General features: G+C 43.8%; 1 protein-coding gene across 1 annotated transcript; it reads left to right on the forward strand.

The window, feature by feature from the left end:
- The first annotated feature begins 30 nt into the window (after nt 1-30).
- lrig3 (leucine-rich repeats and immunoglobulin-like domains 3) lies at nt 31-15538 on the forward strand. The gene is made up of 19 exons (XM_058078447.1): nt 31-466; nt 4732-4803; nt 4918-4992; nt 9179-9313; nt 9400-9543; nt 9620-9763; nt 9855-9998; nt 10601-10744; nt 11510-11590; nt 11676-11747; nt 11865-11936; nt 12099-12262; nt 12520-12855; nt 12939-13220; nt 13296-13772; nt 13857-14015; nt 14100-14237; nt 14316-14570; nt 14642-15538. Exons 1-19 carry the CDS (start codon nt 252-254, stop codon nt 14878-14880), a joined length of 3348 nt encoding a protein of 1115 aa, XP_057934430.1. The 5' UTR covers nt 31-251; the 3' UTR covers nt 14881-15538.
- The last annotated feature ends 1569 nt before the right edge of the window (nt 15539-17107 follow it).

The raw sequence follows: 17107 nt of genomic DNA on the forward strand, positions 1-17107 counted from the left end.
CTTTCCTGCGACTTTGTCGGACTCCTCCACAGTACTACATCAGCCGAGTGGGTCGCTCACAAAAACTTTCCCCGTAGGAATGGCCACCGCTTTTCTTTCACTTTTTACGACTGTGACCTACAAAACAACACGGAAGTGGATTTAAAAGAAGCAACTTGGTCTACTTATATTTACATTTTTGGACTTTTCTCACTTTTGGGGGGTTGCTTTGTCGAAAAAAAACCCCAAAACTTCAGGGGTTCTCTCTCGTGATGGGGGTGGAAAGGAAAATGTATTCCCCCACGCAGCCCCGCACTTTTGTGAACTTTGTTGTGTTTTTTCTTGTGTTTTTGAGATTAATTTGTGGGGTTTGGTCGAACACAAGGACGTGTCCGGCTCCGTGCGTTTGTTTGGGGGATCTAGTGGACTGTAGTCGACTGAAAAAGGGACAAATTCCCAACTCTTTCCCGGAATGGGTTGTTCAGCTGTAAGTACACCATCTATTACATCAATCCACTTCTCTACTTGATATATTTCATTCTTTTAACAATTTAACAACAGTAGTGGATGTTGAGTTTGGCGCTGAGATGATCCACATTCCACTTGCAAACCACATGAGGAGCATACTATTGCAACGCCTCCAAAAGCTTCCTAACCTCTCATTAATCTATTTCAATGTTTAACAGGGATTTATTAATGCTTCTCAAAGCAGTGGGGAACCTGATACATTTTTACAGAGCAAAAGATTAAACCGATATTGATGTTAATAGCAACGCATTACTCCTCTCTTCAATGCATGCATGCGTATGCTTTCACTGTGTATATGTCAACCATTGGAATATAAATCAGATTTGTCATGTTTATCATTAGACCACTTGAAGTATGTTGCAGCCAAAATAGCAACTGTTAAAAAATGTATAATTGGGTTTATAATTTTTAGAATTGGGTTACATTTACTTCAGTTTTTTCATTTTCCTAAGTTGAAAATAGTTTGCCAGAGAAAACAATGACCTCCCAAAGAAAATGGGGAGGAGCCGGTGGGGGTAGGAGCATTCTACAAGGGGGTAAAAATTCTTTTCACTCCAGCATGCTAATTTATGAGTGGCTCTCCAGCACATCTTAAACCCCTTAAACCGACGAGGCCCTTTGTTTTCCAGCACCCCATTATTTCTGCTGAATTAGCAACACCAGAGCCAGCCATGGCACTGATTAAGGAGGAGCATGTAGGATTAGTTCCAAGGGAATGGGGGGGGGGGATGTGGGAACACAGTCAAGATGCTCTATTCCCTTTATAGGGTTTAATACAGTATTAAACAGTGAGTGGTGACATGCACCATCATCCTTTTATCTGCTTGTGTGTTTCTTACCCTCATTCAGAGTAGTAGCACACTGGCACTCATCACTTACTTGCTACTTCTCATATCATTTTTCTCAAATCGTATGAATATATCTCATTTCAAGGCAGGAAGATAAAACACAACTCGTGTTGTTAAATTGTATGTGGCTAAAATACTAATTTACTTCTTGATCTACCAAGGAGAAAATTGATGGAGTAATTGCTATTTATTTTAGGGGAAAATATATAACATTCTACACAAAGTGTGTTTTTGACAATATTTTTACATGATTAAATGATTCAACCCTTTAGAGCAGTGGTCCCCAAACTAAGGCCCGGGGGCCGGACACGGCCCACTTCCACATTTGACCCGGCCCCCTGAACAATAAAGCATGGTCATTTTTCTGTCATAAAACTGGAAATGGTAACCTATTGTGACGTGACTACAACCACACTTTGCCCGAGTCATAGAACATAAACAAACATACGACCCTGACCCTGGCTCCCTTCAGAGGAAAGAAAAGTCATGTGGCCCTCACTGGAAAAAGTTTGGGGACCCCTGCTTTAGAGTGACGGTGTTGGCTTACCCTCCCTTCTTTGATTGATGCTAAGCTTTTTTCCCCACTAACAGGAAGGTCATGTTGTTTTGCTCTCAAGTGAATATTATTAATTAATTCATTTTCTACCGCTTATGCTCATGCTGGAGCCTATCCCAGCTGTCTTCGGGCGAGAGGCGGGGTACACCCTGAACTGGTCGCTAGCCAATCACAGGGCACATATAGACAAACAACCATTCACACTCACATTCATACCTATGGACAATTTGGAGTCGACAATTAACCTAGCATGTTTTTGGAATGTGGGAGGAAACCGGAGTAGCCAAAGAAAACCCACGCATGCAGAGGAAGAACATGCAAACTCCACACAGACATGGCTGAGGGTGGAATTGAACTCGGGTCTCCTAGCCGTGAGGCCTGCGCGCTAACCAGGTCAAAACGGCAAAGTATTTTTTTCGTTTCAGCCTTTCGTTCACACGAATCCTCGAAACTGTTTCCAGAGTGGGAAAATTTGAAAACACCGGCTTATTGTTACAGGGTAGACAAGCCAAACTGCTGTTTAATGAAAACGATGGCGTCTCCGACCCATCATCGTAACATGACCGGAAGTGAGCTTTACGACAAACCAACACAATATCGGAATATTTCCATGAATGTAACTCGCCCCAGTCGGCATTCTCCGGTCGTTTTCTTGTCTTGTACTTCCCTTTGTCGTGGACAGGGCCTAAAACTACTGATTTAGGTTTTATTCTGCCTCTTAGAATAAGGTTTTCAATTTTTGTACAACCCGTCCTGTTTCATTCCAAAAACATTAATGACAGCGCTTTCAACAGAGACGTAACTCCTTCATTCGCCTGTCAGCTCGTGGTGAACACTCACCATCATGCATGCCGTGGTCTGTATACAGGGCATTGTGTTATCTTGCTTTTTGAAGGAAGTGGACGTGTTGGGAGCGACTCAGGGTTTATCTAGGTGCGATGATAATGCGCCTTTCCCATATAGCCTCCAGCGCTGGACCTAAAACAACAACGATGCACAGCTGCATGCTTGGAAAAGGTGCTGGGAGGAGGGGTTGTTCAATAAAAGACAAAACCAGGCCGCCAGAAGTTTCAACAGGGGTGTTACGTATGTTTGAAAGTCTAGCCTTGCCTTTCCCAGCTTTGAGTACATTACCAGGCTCTTCCCCTCCTCCATGAGCCGCTTGATGTATTCCAGATGAGGGAGGTAGCAGAGGGGAGGAGGGGTTAGGTGTAAAAAAAAAAGGGGGGGGGTGAGGGGGCTGGCACCATGGCGTTGATCATGCGCAGCAGTGTCAATAACGCCACGGCTTTACAGTGCATGAGGCCCCACTTGGCAGACGCCGGTTTTCAGGCGCCTCTTCAAAACAAGGCCACAAAAAAACAAGACTCCCTCTGAGTTAGCCTTCAGGCCGGTTGCAACAAAATCAAAATCTAATGAAGAATTAAAGGAGTCTGATTTTTTTCCACATGAATACTTGCGTAATGACACGACTCTACGCTTGGAAGAGGTTTCCTTACAGATAAAGTACTTCTACATCTAGATTTGATTGTGTCGACCTATTTTATCCGGCCAGAACCTGGCTGTAACCCGAAACATGAGACTTGAAGTGCCGGGCCAGCCAGTACTAAAACCTTCAGCTCACGGTTCCAAAATCCATCGCCAAGTTTGGGCTTCCTTTCAGCACCAGAAAGAAAAGTCGTCCCTGAGTAACGTATCAGTTTGTTGGTTTTGGCGTCAATGTGCCGGCGCAGGCCTGGAGATGAGGCGAGCTGTTTGGAGTGTGCTTTCTCTCTTGTGTCAGAAAGACAGACGGAAAAGCATGAGCAGGATTTGGATTTTTCACTGCTTTTTAGGCTTTAATGTTGGAACAGTTGATTTCTGGCTGCTTTTAGGAATAAGTTCTCTGATAACTATGTGAATAATAATAATAATGTGAATGCTAAAACAAATACCCACCAAACTATATGGGGGCAAAATGTTTTAAAAGGACCTCCTATTCTTCTTGCTTTTTCTTATGTTCATGAAGTCCTCTATGAACCGTGGTGATAGCTCTGTAGGTATCAACAGTTGTTTTAGTGTCTTTCTTAACAGAGCTCGCAGTGTTTCTGCCATCAACTGCTGATGTTTCCCTTGGTGGAGCTGTTGGACGTTACAACTTAGTACATCGGTGGTTTCTTTTTTTCCAAGCCATTCCAAATGGTTGTACTGGCTATGACCAATGTTTCTGCAACGGTTATGATTGATTTTCCATCTTCTGTCAGATTCACAATTGCTTGCTTATCATTCACAGATAGATCATGTTGTTTTCACCTCTGAATGCTACCCCACCCCATCTGAAACTCAGCGTAGACTATGGTGTCCAAACTATGGGTGGGGTTCTGAAAAATCAAAGCATGCCACCCAAGTAGACATAATGAAACATTTTTTTATATTTAAAGGGAAAAAAACAGCCCACACCTGCACCTTGTTTGCTCATACTTTTTGAATGTGCCTTAAATGGCCCTCGTGCCGCACTTTGGACACCCCTAGTCTACACATTCAGTGCTATTTTTTGATGGTATAAGCAATACTTGTGTTCCAATACTTTTGCTCACATGAAAAAGTTGATGTTTCAAACAAAAGGTGATGTAAATACCTGGAAATATGAAATGAAATGCTGTTCTCTTGTCTCATATTAATCTTTTGATGCCAAACCCATAGCTTTTCAGTTTGCAGTAAAGATAAAGGTATTGGAGGGCTGTATCTCCACTGTGTGCACAGCTACTGTACAACATCTATGGAATATAACCCCTAGTGTATACTTTCCCTTATTTTTTTCTTCTCTTTCCCCCTTCCCAGGGATCTGAGCCATAACAAATTGCAGGTGCTCGACAGCTCTTTGTTTTCTAAACTACAACATCTAAAAGAAATGTAAGTACGCCTGCTGCTCAGAGCTTCCTCGAATAAACAGAAAAACTTCTGTCACTGTCTTAGTGATGCATGCCAAATTGTATTTTTAACTGTCTCCTTTTTTTCCCCTCAAAGAAAACTGAACCACAATGAACTGGAAGCCATACCTGATTTGGGAGCGTACGCGTCAAACATCACAACATTGATTTTGTAAGTACAGCAATGAGTGGATGTAATCTGGTACCTGAGTTGTCATTGTCGCTTACTGTGGAGTTTCCTTTTTGGCTGAGGTTGGTTCCCAGACTGGGCAGTCACAGACATGGCAGTCAGCCCCAGACAGGTCACATGGTCAGAGACAAATGGCAATGGACCGGTTTTCCTGCATGCTGGCGTATTTTTAACGTGCAGAGAGAGACGATCTGAGTTGTGCCACATGACAGAAATACAGATTTGGTAGTCTTTCGTGGGAATCAGCAATGGTGGAAACTTTTTCCACTCAGTAATATCACAAAGCCGTACGTGCTTTCTCGACAACAACAACAGTGGATATTATTGTGTGAAACCACAACAAGCTTAGCTGCTTTATTTGGCACGATGCACCAAACCGATCGACGTGAAGTTATTTGGGAAGAATGTATCTGTCTCTTGGCTTTGCTCGATGGGGCGTATTCCTCATCAAGTCCCGACACGAAGCTCCCAAGGCGGCCGTGGGGTGTTCACTTGTCAATTTGTTGTTACATTTATGACACACCAGTCACCTCCAGCTATGAGTTTTTACTCAATGCAAAAGACGGACAGCATGGACTGAATGTCAGACATTTTTGAGGTGAAGCACGAGCAGATGTCTTTTTTGTTTTGAAGCAAAGGAAACGTTTCCTAAGAGCATTTGATGACAAATTATCAGATAAAACTATAAACAGTGGTATGAAAAATGTGTTTGCCCCCTTGCCGATTTCTTGCCTTTTGTCACCCTTGAGATCATCAAACAAATGTAAATATTAGTCAATGATAACACAGTTTTTAAATGAAACGTTTAATTATTATTACAAAAAAACAACCTCTATGGACCTGACTAAAAAAGCGATCAACTCCCTGTTAAAACGTAACTGAGTTTAATTGAGATCCATTTGACTGGAAAAGGTTATAAAGCCATTTCTAAAGCATTGGGACCCTAGCAAACCAACAAAATGTGACTGCCTGAAGTGGCAGTGCCACTTCAGTTTTCAAGATTGCCCGCACAACCTGCGGTATATTATTTGATGTTTTTGGTGAAATGAAAATAGAAAGGAGTCCTGTTTATCAGCTGTGTGTGTTTGAAAACAACACTCTTGACCTTGAAAGTTGCTTATTCCGCATGCAAATGAGCTTGCATTGTGAATCCAGAGTGTCAGCATCTGGTGGAGGCAGGGCTATACAGTAATTCATTTCAAATGTGTTGAAAGCAAAATGAAGTGCAAGAGCAGCCATGAAGCAAAAAAAAAAAATCACTGCCGTTCTCACTGCCTGTGTTGCGTGACACCCTCTTCTTCGGATTTTTTTCCTGCCTCTTTCTCCAGTGGAACATTTTTCCAGAATTTCTCTCCCTTCTTCAATTTCTCTGAGCTGGGAGGGTAGTAAAGGGGGGAAAAAGACCTCAGGATATCAAATACCACCTATTCAAACAGCCAGTCAGACATTGCGGCAGCTCTCGTCGACATCCTTGACCTTGCAGCTTCAAGTAAAAACAAACGGCAATAACCCTGCAGCTGGTAGTAATTGAGTCATGATCATCTTAATTAATTGAACAATTTCCTTGGAATTTACGGAGGGGGTCTACCCCAGCGCCACTAAATCCCCAAGCCTGTGTTCCAACAAATGACCTGTAGATTCCAGGTCTGATTAGGAGTTCAGGAAGGTCATGCCTCATCACAGGAAATAGTAGTCACATACAACAGTCCTGTTAAGACATATGTACAGTGGGATTTGAATCACTTGAGGTGTGACTGCTAATCAAAGTTGGATCTAAACCCATCTCCATTACAGTTAAAGTTCCGTTAATGATGGGAAAATCATATATTTTTCAAAGCAAAACTCCAAAAAGCGTAAAAGTGCTCATCCACTGGCATGAGATACGCACAGAGACAGCAAACGAAGCCCTGGTTTTCATTACAGGCGCCACAGCAGCGAAAGCAAGTCGTCAGATGACTCCTCAAAACTCAGTTCTCCTTCCAATAGGAAATACCAAACACACACACACACTCCACAAGCACCACCACATATTCTGCATGCGCACACACAATCATAGACTTAGCAATAGCAACCTCACGTTTCAAGAGTTCCTGAATACAACTACTAACATGCTTGATGGCGGTCAAAGCGCCATAGTCTATGTGGTAGTAAGATATCGTAACTTTTATTGACATATATATTATCACATGTGGCTGTAATGTTAGACCTTGAAAAAAAATCACAAAGAAGTGATGGTGCTGTTACTGGCTTGTACAATTGTAGTAATACAGAAGAACAGGCGCCACGGACTGGCTGTCGTGGTCGTCAACGGCTGAAATCCAAACTGAAACTAACCATCACAAGGTTGACATAAGGACACACTTCTGTATATTTTTATTGTAAGTCTTGTGTTTTCATATGATATTGTAGTGAGTTTTTCTGAAGCACCTTTTGAAAATAATTATAACACAGAATGTGTTGTTTGACATAGACAGTGGTTCCCAGCTGTGTTTTAACTTTATTGGCCCATCGGGTTCTCTAAAAAGATAAGAACTGACAAAGGAGCTAAAATGTTCCATTCCATGTGTCCTGCTTTGCTTTTCTGGGTCAAAAACTCCCCTGTTTGAGTCATGAAGGACGCAGATAACCCCAGGACAAACTGGAAAGACTGGTCCTCCCTAGGCTCCTTCTCTCAGCGGCCAGTCAAGGGAACATGAAAACTGAGAGACAGGTGGTGTGCAGCCCTTTTGTTTTGGAGCCGGGGGCTGTGGTGTGTGCAAAGCCCTTTGCAAATCTCCCAACAAAAGGAGCTGCCTGTGCAATTTTATTGGTGATAATGATCCCTTTTTGAAAAAAAAAGTGTGCCAGGCTACTCTTAAGGAATCTTAACTGCTCTGTGTTACAGACAAACGCCATTGTATCTTATAGTCAGGTCTTACACAAGCACTCCCACATGTTGCCAAGCTTGTCTTCACTTGGCTCTATGCTCTAGTTCAGAGAGACATGCTCCGGTGGGTTTTATTCCACCGTCGCCCCGCAGTCCAGCCAAACTCTCCGGGCTGCCATCCATCCCAGCTCCTCATTTGCCTGCTCAATCTTCCCCTCTGTGTGTTTATATCATACCATTACCAAAAGGTGTTCCATATGGAGAGGGTTTCTTCAGTTGGAAACACAAACACCACACAAGGAAAATGTGAATATAAAATACAAGATTAAGATCAGATGGCTGATTTGCATGCCAACCTATTGTGGCAGCTGGCTGGCTCCTTACATGAGGATAAGCAGATTTTGCAGGGTTGAAAGTTCGTAATATTATGACTTCTTGCTCCCCATTCCTCAACAAAAAGTGATATGGAGCCTACTTCGTCTACTTCCACTGTAGTCCAATGAAAGTGTGCCAAAAAGTGTTTCAGACAGTTTCAATGTACAGGCACAGTATGTGAACTTAAAGTATGTGCAGGATTACGACCTTTCCCAAGTTAATGTAAACACGGCCTGCCCTGTCGGTCATTTGGTTGAAATATTCCAACAATTAAATATTAACGACACCTCATCCCAAATTAAATCAACATTATAAAACTGTCCTCACTTCTTTTTTTTTTTTTGCTTTGGGGAGAAAAAAACTCTCTTGGTCAGTAAGGTGTATCAAGTGGAAGGGGGCTGCAATGAATACTGAAAACGAGGCCTGTAGTCTGGTGCATCGGAGGGAATTCCTGCCTCCCCCTCCTTTCGCTCGCTGTGCTGCCGAGTGCAATGCACAAAGAGGGCACTGTTGACAGCCTCTGTTTATAACTAAGCAGTCCCTGCACTGCAATTTAGGAGGCGTGCAGCACAGGAAATTGCTGGCCTCTGCCAAGGCATGCTTTCACTGAGGGAATGGTATTCATCAGCCAAGTAATTGGCAGGTTACTTTGTTTTTAAATACCTTGTTGGTAATTACCTTATAAACAAAATAACACATTGCTAAACAGAAAGCTTGTTTGGGGCTGTTGCATTGATCGCATTGGGTAATTGGGCAAAAGTGTCACACTGGGTGGTAAACTTTGCATTACCTGTGACGGCTTGTCATTTTTGCTAATTGAGGAACTCCACTGTTTGCGTACATGGGAATGCGAGACAGGTGCACGCCACCAAGTCAAATACACATTATTCCTGTCATTTATTGGAGTGGCGGTGTCTGTATTTTCAGAGCAAACAACAAGTTCTCCAGAATCACCATTGAGCAGCTGAGACCGTTCCTCGCCCTGGAAACGCTTGACCTCAGCAACAACAACATTGTGGAAATAAAGGCCAACTCCTTCCCTGCGCTGCCTCTCAAGAACCTGTGAGTCTTTGCGCATAGACATCAAACCTACACCATATAATAGAGATTCTCTGTATAATCTCTGCAATCAAATTTGCCTCCCTTAGATTCCTTAACAACAATCGCATCTCCTCGCTGGAGTCAGGCTGTTTCACAAATCTATCCAGCAGCCTTCAGGTTCTCCGACTCAATCGCAACCGTCTCTCATCACTACCGGCCAAAATCTTCCAACTGTCCAACCTGCAACACCTGTAAGTATCTGTTTTACATGAATACACACGTGACCGTGACCGTGGCTTTGATGGCATGTTACGGTGTGTGTTTCAGGGAGCTAAGCCGGAATCGAGTGCGCAGGGTGGAAGGCTTGACGTTCCACGGTTTGCATGCTCTTCGCTCTCTGAAGATGCAGAGGAACGGCCTAAGTCGCTTGATGGATGGAGCCTTCTGGGGCCTCAGTAATATGGAAGTCCTGTAAGAGCTTTTTCCTCCAATCTTTTTTTGAGTTGTTCTTTCAATCTGTTCCAAGTGTCAGAACCGGAGTTTTGCATGTGTGGTCCTGCAGGCAGCTGGACTACAACAACCTGACGGAGGTGAGTAAGGGCTGGCTGTACGGCCTGCTGACTCTGCAGCAGCTCCACCTCGGCCACAATGCCATCAGCAGGATCCGACCCGACGCCTGGGAGTTCTGCCAGAAACTCAGCGAGCTGTGAGTCGGGCCCCCTCATTTTCCCTCCCTCCTCCTGTTGTTCCCTCCTCACTTTCCATTCACTCTCTGAACTCCCAACACTTCTCTGTGTCGCCCTCTTCTCCTCTCTGGCACCCCAGCCTGCCCTTCCTCACACTGTAGCTCCGCCTGACGCCAAGAACCGCACATACACACACGCACAAAAGAATAACAGCACTTTTTGCTCTACCGTCTTGTCACTGTTTTCCAAACTATGAGGAAACACTCTCACATTGGATTGCTCTAGATTACGTTCCCTTTGTTGAGGCTGTTTGGGTTTTTTTTTTCCTGTACACCAAGAGGTGGTTGTTTTTATCTTCCTTCCTCTCTTTTCACTCACTGTTATCACAAAGTGGCAAGTAAACAAGCTGCGAGTCGGCTGGGAACATGCCCAGCTATCTGATTTACTCTATTTTTGTCGCTGTTGCCAACTTTGATGAAAGCAAATTGCATTCATTTAAGGCACCGTTGGTGTATTACGCCCTAATTGGCCAACCACATGTAAAGAGCTATTAAGGGCTCATTTGGAACTGTGTGGACACATCCACTGTCCTCATGTTATTGTCCTATTTTTCCCCTTGCAGCAACCTCTCCTCCAACCATTTGTCCCGACTAGAAGAATCCAGTTTTGTTGGACTCAGCCTGCTGGATGAGCTTCACATCGGGAATAACCGTGTTAGCTTCATTGCTGACGGAGCATTTCGAGGTCTTTCCAGCCTGCAGACACTGTGAGTTCAAGTTTAGTATTCAATAAAAATGATATTAGAAACTAAGCAAACAACATTATGCTCGGATGCCCAATGCAGTGAATGTATAAGCAATATCCACAGGACAACAAAGCTCCGAGTAAAGCTCTTACACAACAGATTTATCTCTCCCATGACCACAAAAATGCATGTTTGAAAGTTTAGAAGCTTCATTTGATTGGTGCTCTTGCTAACGTAGCATCCAATGTATGAACAAGTTTTTAAAATCCCGTCCTCCCCCCACATTGCCTCCCTCCCTCCCCCCAACATCAATTCTCCGCCTGAGTGGAAATATCCTGCCTGATTTGTTTTGAGGATGTGAACTAGATTACCGTGTTGAGGTCTCTCCATACACATAAAAAAAGCCTCCAAGAGGCGCAACCCCAACCTCAACACACACTCCTCTGTAGCCCACATGCATCCCCCCATCCCCCCCACTACCGCAGCTTTTCTCACACAGGGACTGCTTAACATTGGCCATTTTAACTGGAACCAAATGTGAGCTGTCGCTGCTGAGGTCGCCATGGGGCAGGTGTGCAGCTAGGTGGACACGCATTGCTGCAGGGCTTCAAAGGCACCTCTCCCACCCCCACACACTAATATCCAATCTTGACCGCTGAGTGGAAACTCATGCAACTGATGGTTATTGACTGTTCTTTCACAGACAAAAATCTACCTTCTCTTCATTTACTGACTTCCTTGTGTAGATTTTTTAAATGTTTTTACAATGTGGTCTTTTCCTTAAAGGGATCTTCAAAATAATGAAATATCCTGGACCATAGAGGACATGAATGGGCCCTTTTCAGCGTTGGACAAACTGAAGAAACTGTGAGTTTTGGAATCAATCCACCATGACTGTTCAACTTAAAGCGCAAGGTGATAGAATTCAAAATTTATTTATTTTTTTACACAGATTTCTACAGGGAAACCAAATTCGCTCCGTTACCAAGAAGTCCTTCACTGGTCTGGACGCACTACAGCACCTGTGAGTCACTTATACTTGTCGTTTCCTATGTAATAAGATGCGATCAATGTGCAATTGAGTTTGAGACAGTGTTTATAGTTTTATTGACTGCACATCACCTCTTCTTATTCTCCACAGAGATTTGAGCAACAATGCGATCATGTCCATCCAAGCAAACGCTTTCTCCCAGATAAAGAACCTACAAGAGCTGTAAGTGGGATTTCAAGTTAATGGTGCTTTTGTATGCATCTCCATTTAGATCCCACTCCCACCTTTATTTAGACTTCTTTAAATAAACTAATTAAATCATAGGAAACCAACTATGTTTTTTCTTACTAATGAAATATTTCTGGTTTCTCGCCCCCCTGGCAGGCGTCTGAACACCTCCAGCTTGTTGTGCGACTGCCAGCTCAAGTGGCTTCCAGTCTGGGTGGCAGAACAAACCTTCCTCCCCTCCATCAATGCCAGCTGCGCCCACCCGCAGATGCTGAAGAGCAGGAGCGTGTTCGCCGTTGGCCCCGAGGAGTTCGTGTGTGGTGAGCGATGCGTTTACACTGGAGAACGACTATGCCCACATGCCGTCACGCCTCAAAAACAGCCATTTATGCAGCCCATTTATGAACTGACCCAGAATGCTCAATATTTCCCCCCGATTCCCAAATGAGCCAATGAAGGCAACCTGATGGAAATGTACTAGCTTTACCACAGTCCCCCCCTTGAGCCACATTCAGTTTCATATTCACACTGAAGTGTTTTAGTGCGGCAAATTAAATCCTTATTGTTTCTCCCACAGATGATTTCCCAAAGCCTCAAATCACCATTCAGCCGGAGACCCAGTCGGCCCTCAAAGGATCTAACGTGACATTTGTGTGCTCGGCGGCGAGCTCTAGCGACTCACCTATGACGTTTGCTTGGAAGAAAGACAATGAGGTGCTTAACGATGCAGAGATCCACAACCAGGCCCACTTGCGGGTACAAGGAGGCGCCGGTGGAGAGACAGAGGTGACGGAGTATACAACCACTCTGCAGCTGCGTAACGTGCAGTTCTCCAGTGAGGGAAAATACCAGTGCGTCATCTCCAACCACTTTGGATCTTCTTACTCCACCAAGGCCAGGCTCACTGTTAACAGTAAGTTTTTTAAAAATCGGTATGTCTGAGCCAATCCAAAGAATGTTCTACACCTATAATCTTATTGTAATGTTTGTTTCCAGTGCTGCCTTCCTTCACCAAGATGCCCACGGACTTGAGTATCCGTGCCGGAGCAACAGCCAGGCTAGAGTGCGCCGCTGTGGGTCACCCGTCTCCACAAATTGCCTGGCAGAAGGACGGCGGGACAGACTTCCCTGCCGCACGTGAACGCCGAATGCATGTGATGCCTGAGGACGACGTGTTCTTCATTGTGGACGTCAAGACAGAGGACATTGGTGTTTACAGCTGCACTGCTCAGAACATTGCGGGGGCCATCTCTGCTAATGCTACGCTCACTGTTCTAGGTGAGAGTGGAAGCACAGACAAGGATGTTGGTGTTTTGAAATGGCAGTACCATCCTCACATCATTTTTTTGACAGAAACACCCACATTCCTGCGTCCTCTCATGGACCGCACAGTCGCCAAGGGAGAAACCGCCGTCCTGCAGTGCATAGCCGGCGGCAGCCCGGCTCCGAGGCTGAACTGGACCAAAGACGACAGCCCATTGATGGTGACCGAGCGCCACTTCTTTGCCGCCGCTAATCAGCTCCTCATTATCGTGGATGCGGCAGAAGCAGATGCCGGGAAGTACACCTGCGAGATGTCCAACGCCTTAGGCACCGAAAGGGGAAACATCAGGCTGTCCGTCATACCGAACCCCAACTGCGACTCCGGGTCGCAAGGAGCAGTCGGGGTTGGGATCATTGGTGGAGCTGGCTCAGAGGACGATGGCTGGACCACTGTGGGCATTGTCATTATAGCGGTGGTGTGCTGCGTAGTGGGTACCTCACTAGTGTGGGTGGTGATTATCTACCACACCCGAAGACGCAATGAGGACTGCAGCGTCACCAACACAGGTTAGTAATTGAGAAAGGAGAGTCCATGTAAAGCAATCACACATACGTTACATATTAGCTAAGCTTGATATTCCTGTTTAACAGATGAGACGAACCTGCCTGCGGACATCCCAAGCTACCTCTCCTCCCAAGGCACACTTGCAGACCGCCAGGATGGCTACATCCCATCTGAGAGCGGAAGCAGCCACCAGTACATGGCGTCATCCATTAGCGGCTTCTACCTGCAGCCGAAAGACATGAATGGTACAAAACAGAGTCGCCTTTTTTGTTTGAAGTGGAAGTCGGCTGACGTGTTCCTGACATGAATTTCTTCTGGAATCTGTGCAGGATTTTGTCAGCTGGATACCGGAAGCGAGGGCGAGATGGAAGCATCTCTTGACCCTCTGCTCTGCCATTATCAAGGTCCAATAAGTACGCTGCTTCGCCGAGACCTGTACCCCACCGAGCTCTCGGAAGTCTACACAGGTCTGGTCGTGTTTTTTTTTATTCTCTATCAATTATTTGATTCTTTACTGTGTAACATCTAACATTTCTTGTCAACAGGGTGTTCCATTGACCCAAGACCCGCTTGCACAGACACCTACAGTAGTAGCCTGACCAGGTCTAAAAGAAGGGATTATGTCCTCTCAGAGCCTTTTGATCTTTCTTCATCCACCATCCTGATGCAGCTTCCCAATGCCAGTCTCCATCTTGGGTCCTCCCACCAGCAGACTGGCCGCCGCCCATCCATAGAGGAGGCAGAGGCTGCCAATTACGGCCAACCTCAGGAGTGTCTCCCTCCTTGTAACAACTTCATGGGTATGTCTTTTAACTCCAAAACAAGACTTGGAGTCGTCCATACTTTAACCTTTTCACTTCTTTCAACATAGGAACATTTGGGAAGTCCCGCTGGAGGCCTCAGCAAGATTTGTCCCCAGGATACGGCCCTCTTCCAGCGATGCACAATGGAAATGGTCTCCACGAGAACCCTTACATTGCTCCTGATGCAGACTCGGATCACAAGGAGGACAGCTGCAGCAAGGACTCTGAATCAGAGCAAAGCCACAGCATTTACGAACTGCCGTTTGACAGCAGCAGGACGGAATCTCAGAGCGGAACGAGCTCTTAGCAACTTTTTGTTGCTGACCAAATCTTTTTTTTTTTAAAGAATTCTACCTCACTGAGTCGACACTTTTGGAACAAAGGACTCCTGAAATGTGCAACAAGTGAATGTAAAGGATTGGACAAAAAAGTACATCATTTATGTATAAAAGGCTGTGTTTTAAGGGAACAGCTTCAGTTAAATAAAATAGATGAATATACACCTTTTATATATAGAAATATAAATTTTATATTTTGTAAATTGTATATAAACAGAGTATGTTATTTTTGCTTAACTTCTGACATGTATGGGAATTTTCAGCAGCCCTGCCAATTCAGTTATTCAAATGTTTTGTGCTTTGAATGAAGCAATGATTTGCACATAAGTAAACATAATAAAAACACCTGAATGTGTGCTGCTACATTCACTGGAGAGTATTTTATAGTGTTGCTGCATGACAACATGGCGTTGGCTGTTTTTTTTTCAGGCCACCAAGAAAAATGGAGGTGTGTCAGAATTCCATATATGGGATTGCATACTTTCTGAGCTGAGTTGCCTCAAAAGCATATAAAAGTAATGCATTTGTAGTTTTTCTTGCTGTAAATGAGAGGAAAGTCAGCTCAACCAATGCCATTTTGATGTTTTGTAATAATACAGTAAGTAAGTAATTCAAATTAAGTGGTTATGTAGTTGAATTAAATTAAATGCAAAAAATAAAAGACTTGATTTCATACAGGAAGCAATACTATGCACTTTGTGGAATGATCACTTTTCTTACTTATAATCATGGTATTATTATTAGTAAATATTATTATAATTATATATTATATAATAATAGATAATATAGATTATAATAATAGATTATATATAGTATATTTATATATATAATAATTATATATAAATTATATATAATAATATATCATATATTATTGTAATTTTTCGACTAAATTCTTAATGAAACTGAATAATAATAATTTTCTGGGTTCTGAGCAAGACTTAAAAGTATGTCTTTAGTGTTAAATGCACCAATGAGAACAGTATGGCGCAGTATACCTTAGTATGAGTTCCACTATGTTTGGTTAGTGACTCATCTCCTCGCCAGCCTCCCACCCTCATCTACCAGCCACCCTCTCGCTCTGTGGTTTGTTTTCTCAGGCCTCCCTCTTCTTCAACGGGAGGAAAAAAGGTGTGCTTGTGCACCGCGGGCTGGCTGTTGAAACTTGCAGTTGGAGAAAAAAATGGCGGATTGGATGATTGCACCATCCAGCATATATTAAAAGAGCTTTCCAGTCTTGACTTTCTCTCTAAAGAAAAAAAAATCATAAAATTGAGTTTGTGTCTTCTTGTGTCTGTGTTTGGATTGCTGCTGTCACCCAGCCTGAATGGAAATGTGTACAAGATCTGCTGTCGCATGCCTCATTAAGCGTCCCTCCTCATAGTTTGTTTAAGTACACCTGGACGTGCTGGCTTGTATGCCTTTACCCCACTGTAAAGGAATGAGGGACTTTTGTTGGAAGTCATGCCAGTGTTAGGCTACGATTAAGACAAGATGGTGGAGAAGCATGCACCCCAGCACCTGGGAAACATCTGCTGGCGGAGGAACAGTCAAGGCGACCCACTTTTGGTCAACAAACCAACCAACCGAGCGTAAAGTTGTTTCAGGTTGGAAGAATCCACTTCTACAAATATGAAATAGTGTCCACACCAGATTTTTTACGATATTATCTGTCGCCTTTTGTATAGTCTGGATGATTTTGACAATACCTCCTCTGAAAGGGAGGTTTTTAAAGGAGACTCTTGCATATAGTAAGTCTTTCTCCTTTCTCCGCATTCTAAAGAGAGTAAAACAGCTAAAACAACAGCTAGCATGTGGAAGCTAACAATGACAGGACACAGCTATTTTGACTCTAATATATGAATAACTACGAACTGACAATCTAATTATCTGAAAGATATCACAATCAACATTTCTCGATGCACATGTCCCATCCAGCTGGTCTGTGGAGCCTTTTCCTGTTTAGTTTGAGTAGGTGGAGACAAAAATTACAAAAAAATGTTTTTAAACGTGACCAAAAATCTGCCAAAGCTTGAATGTGCGGGAATCCACTGTATACACGTACGTGATGGGAAGCAAATGTTGCAGTTTATTGAGAATACATGACTGCCTTTGTTCTGTCACAATTAATGTTACGGTTAGGAGGGTGGATGTTATTCCCCTGCAAACACTCTCTATTCCGAAAAGGCCCTGAAACTG

Source organism: Doryrhamphus excisus, chromosome 7 (assembly GCF_030265055.1).
Source record: "Doryrhamphus excisus isolate RoL2022-K1 chromosome 7, RoL_Dexc_1.0, whole genome shotgun sequence".
In the NCBI taxonomy this organism is placed as follows: domain Eukaryota; kingdom Metazoa; phylum Chordata; class Actinopteri; order Syngnathiformes; family Syngnathidae; genus Doryrhamphus; species Doryrhamphus excisus.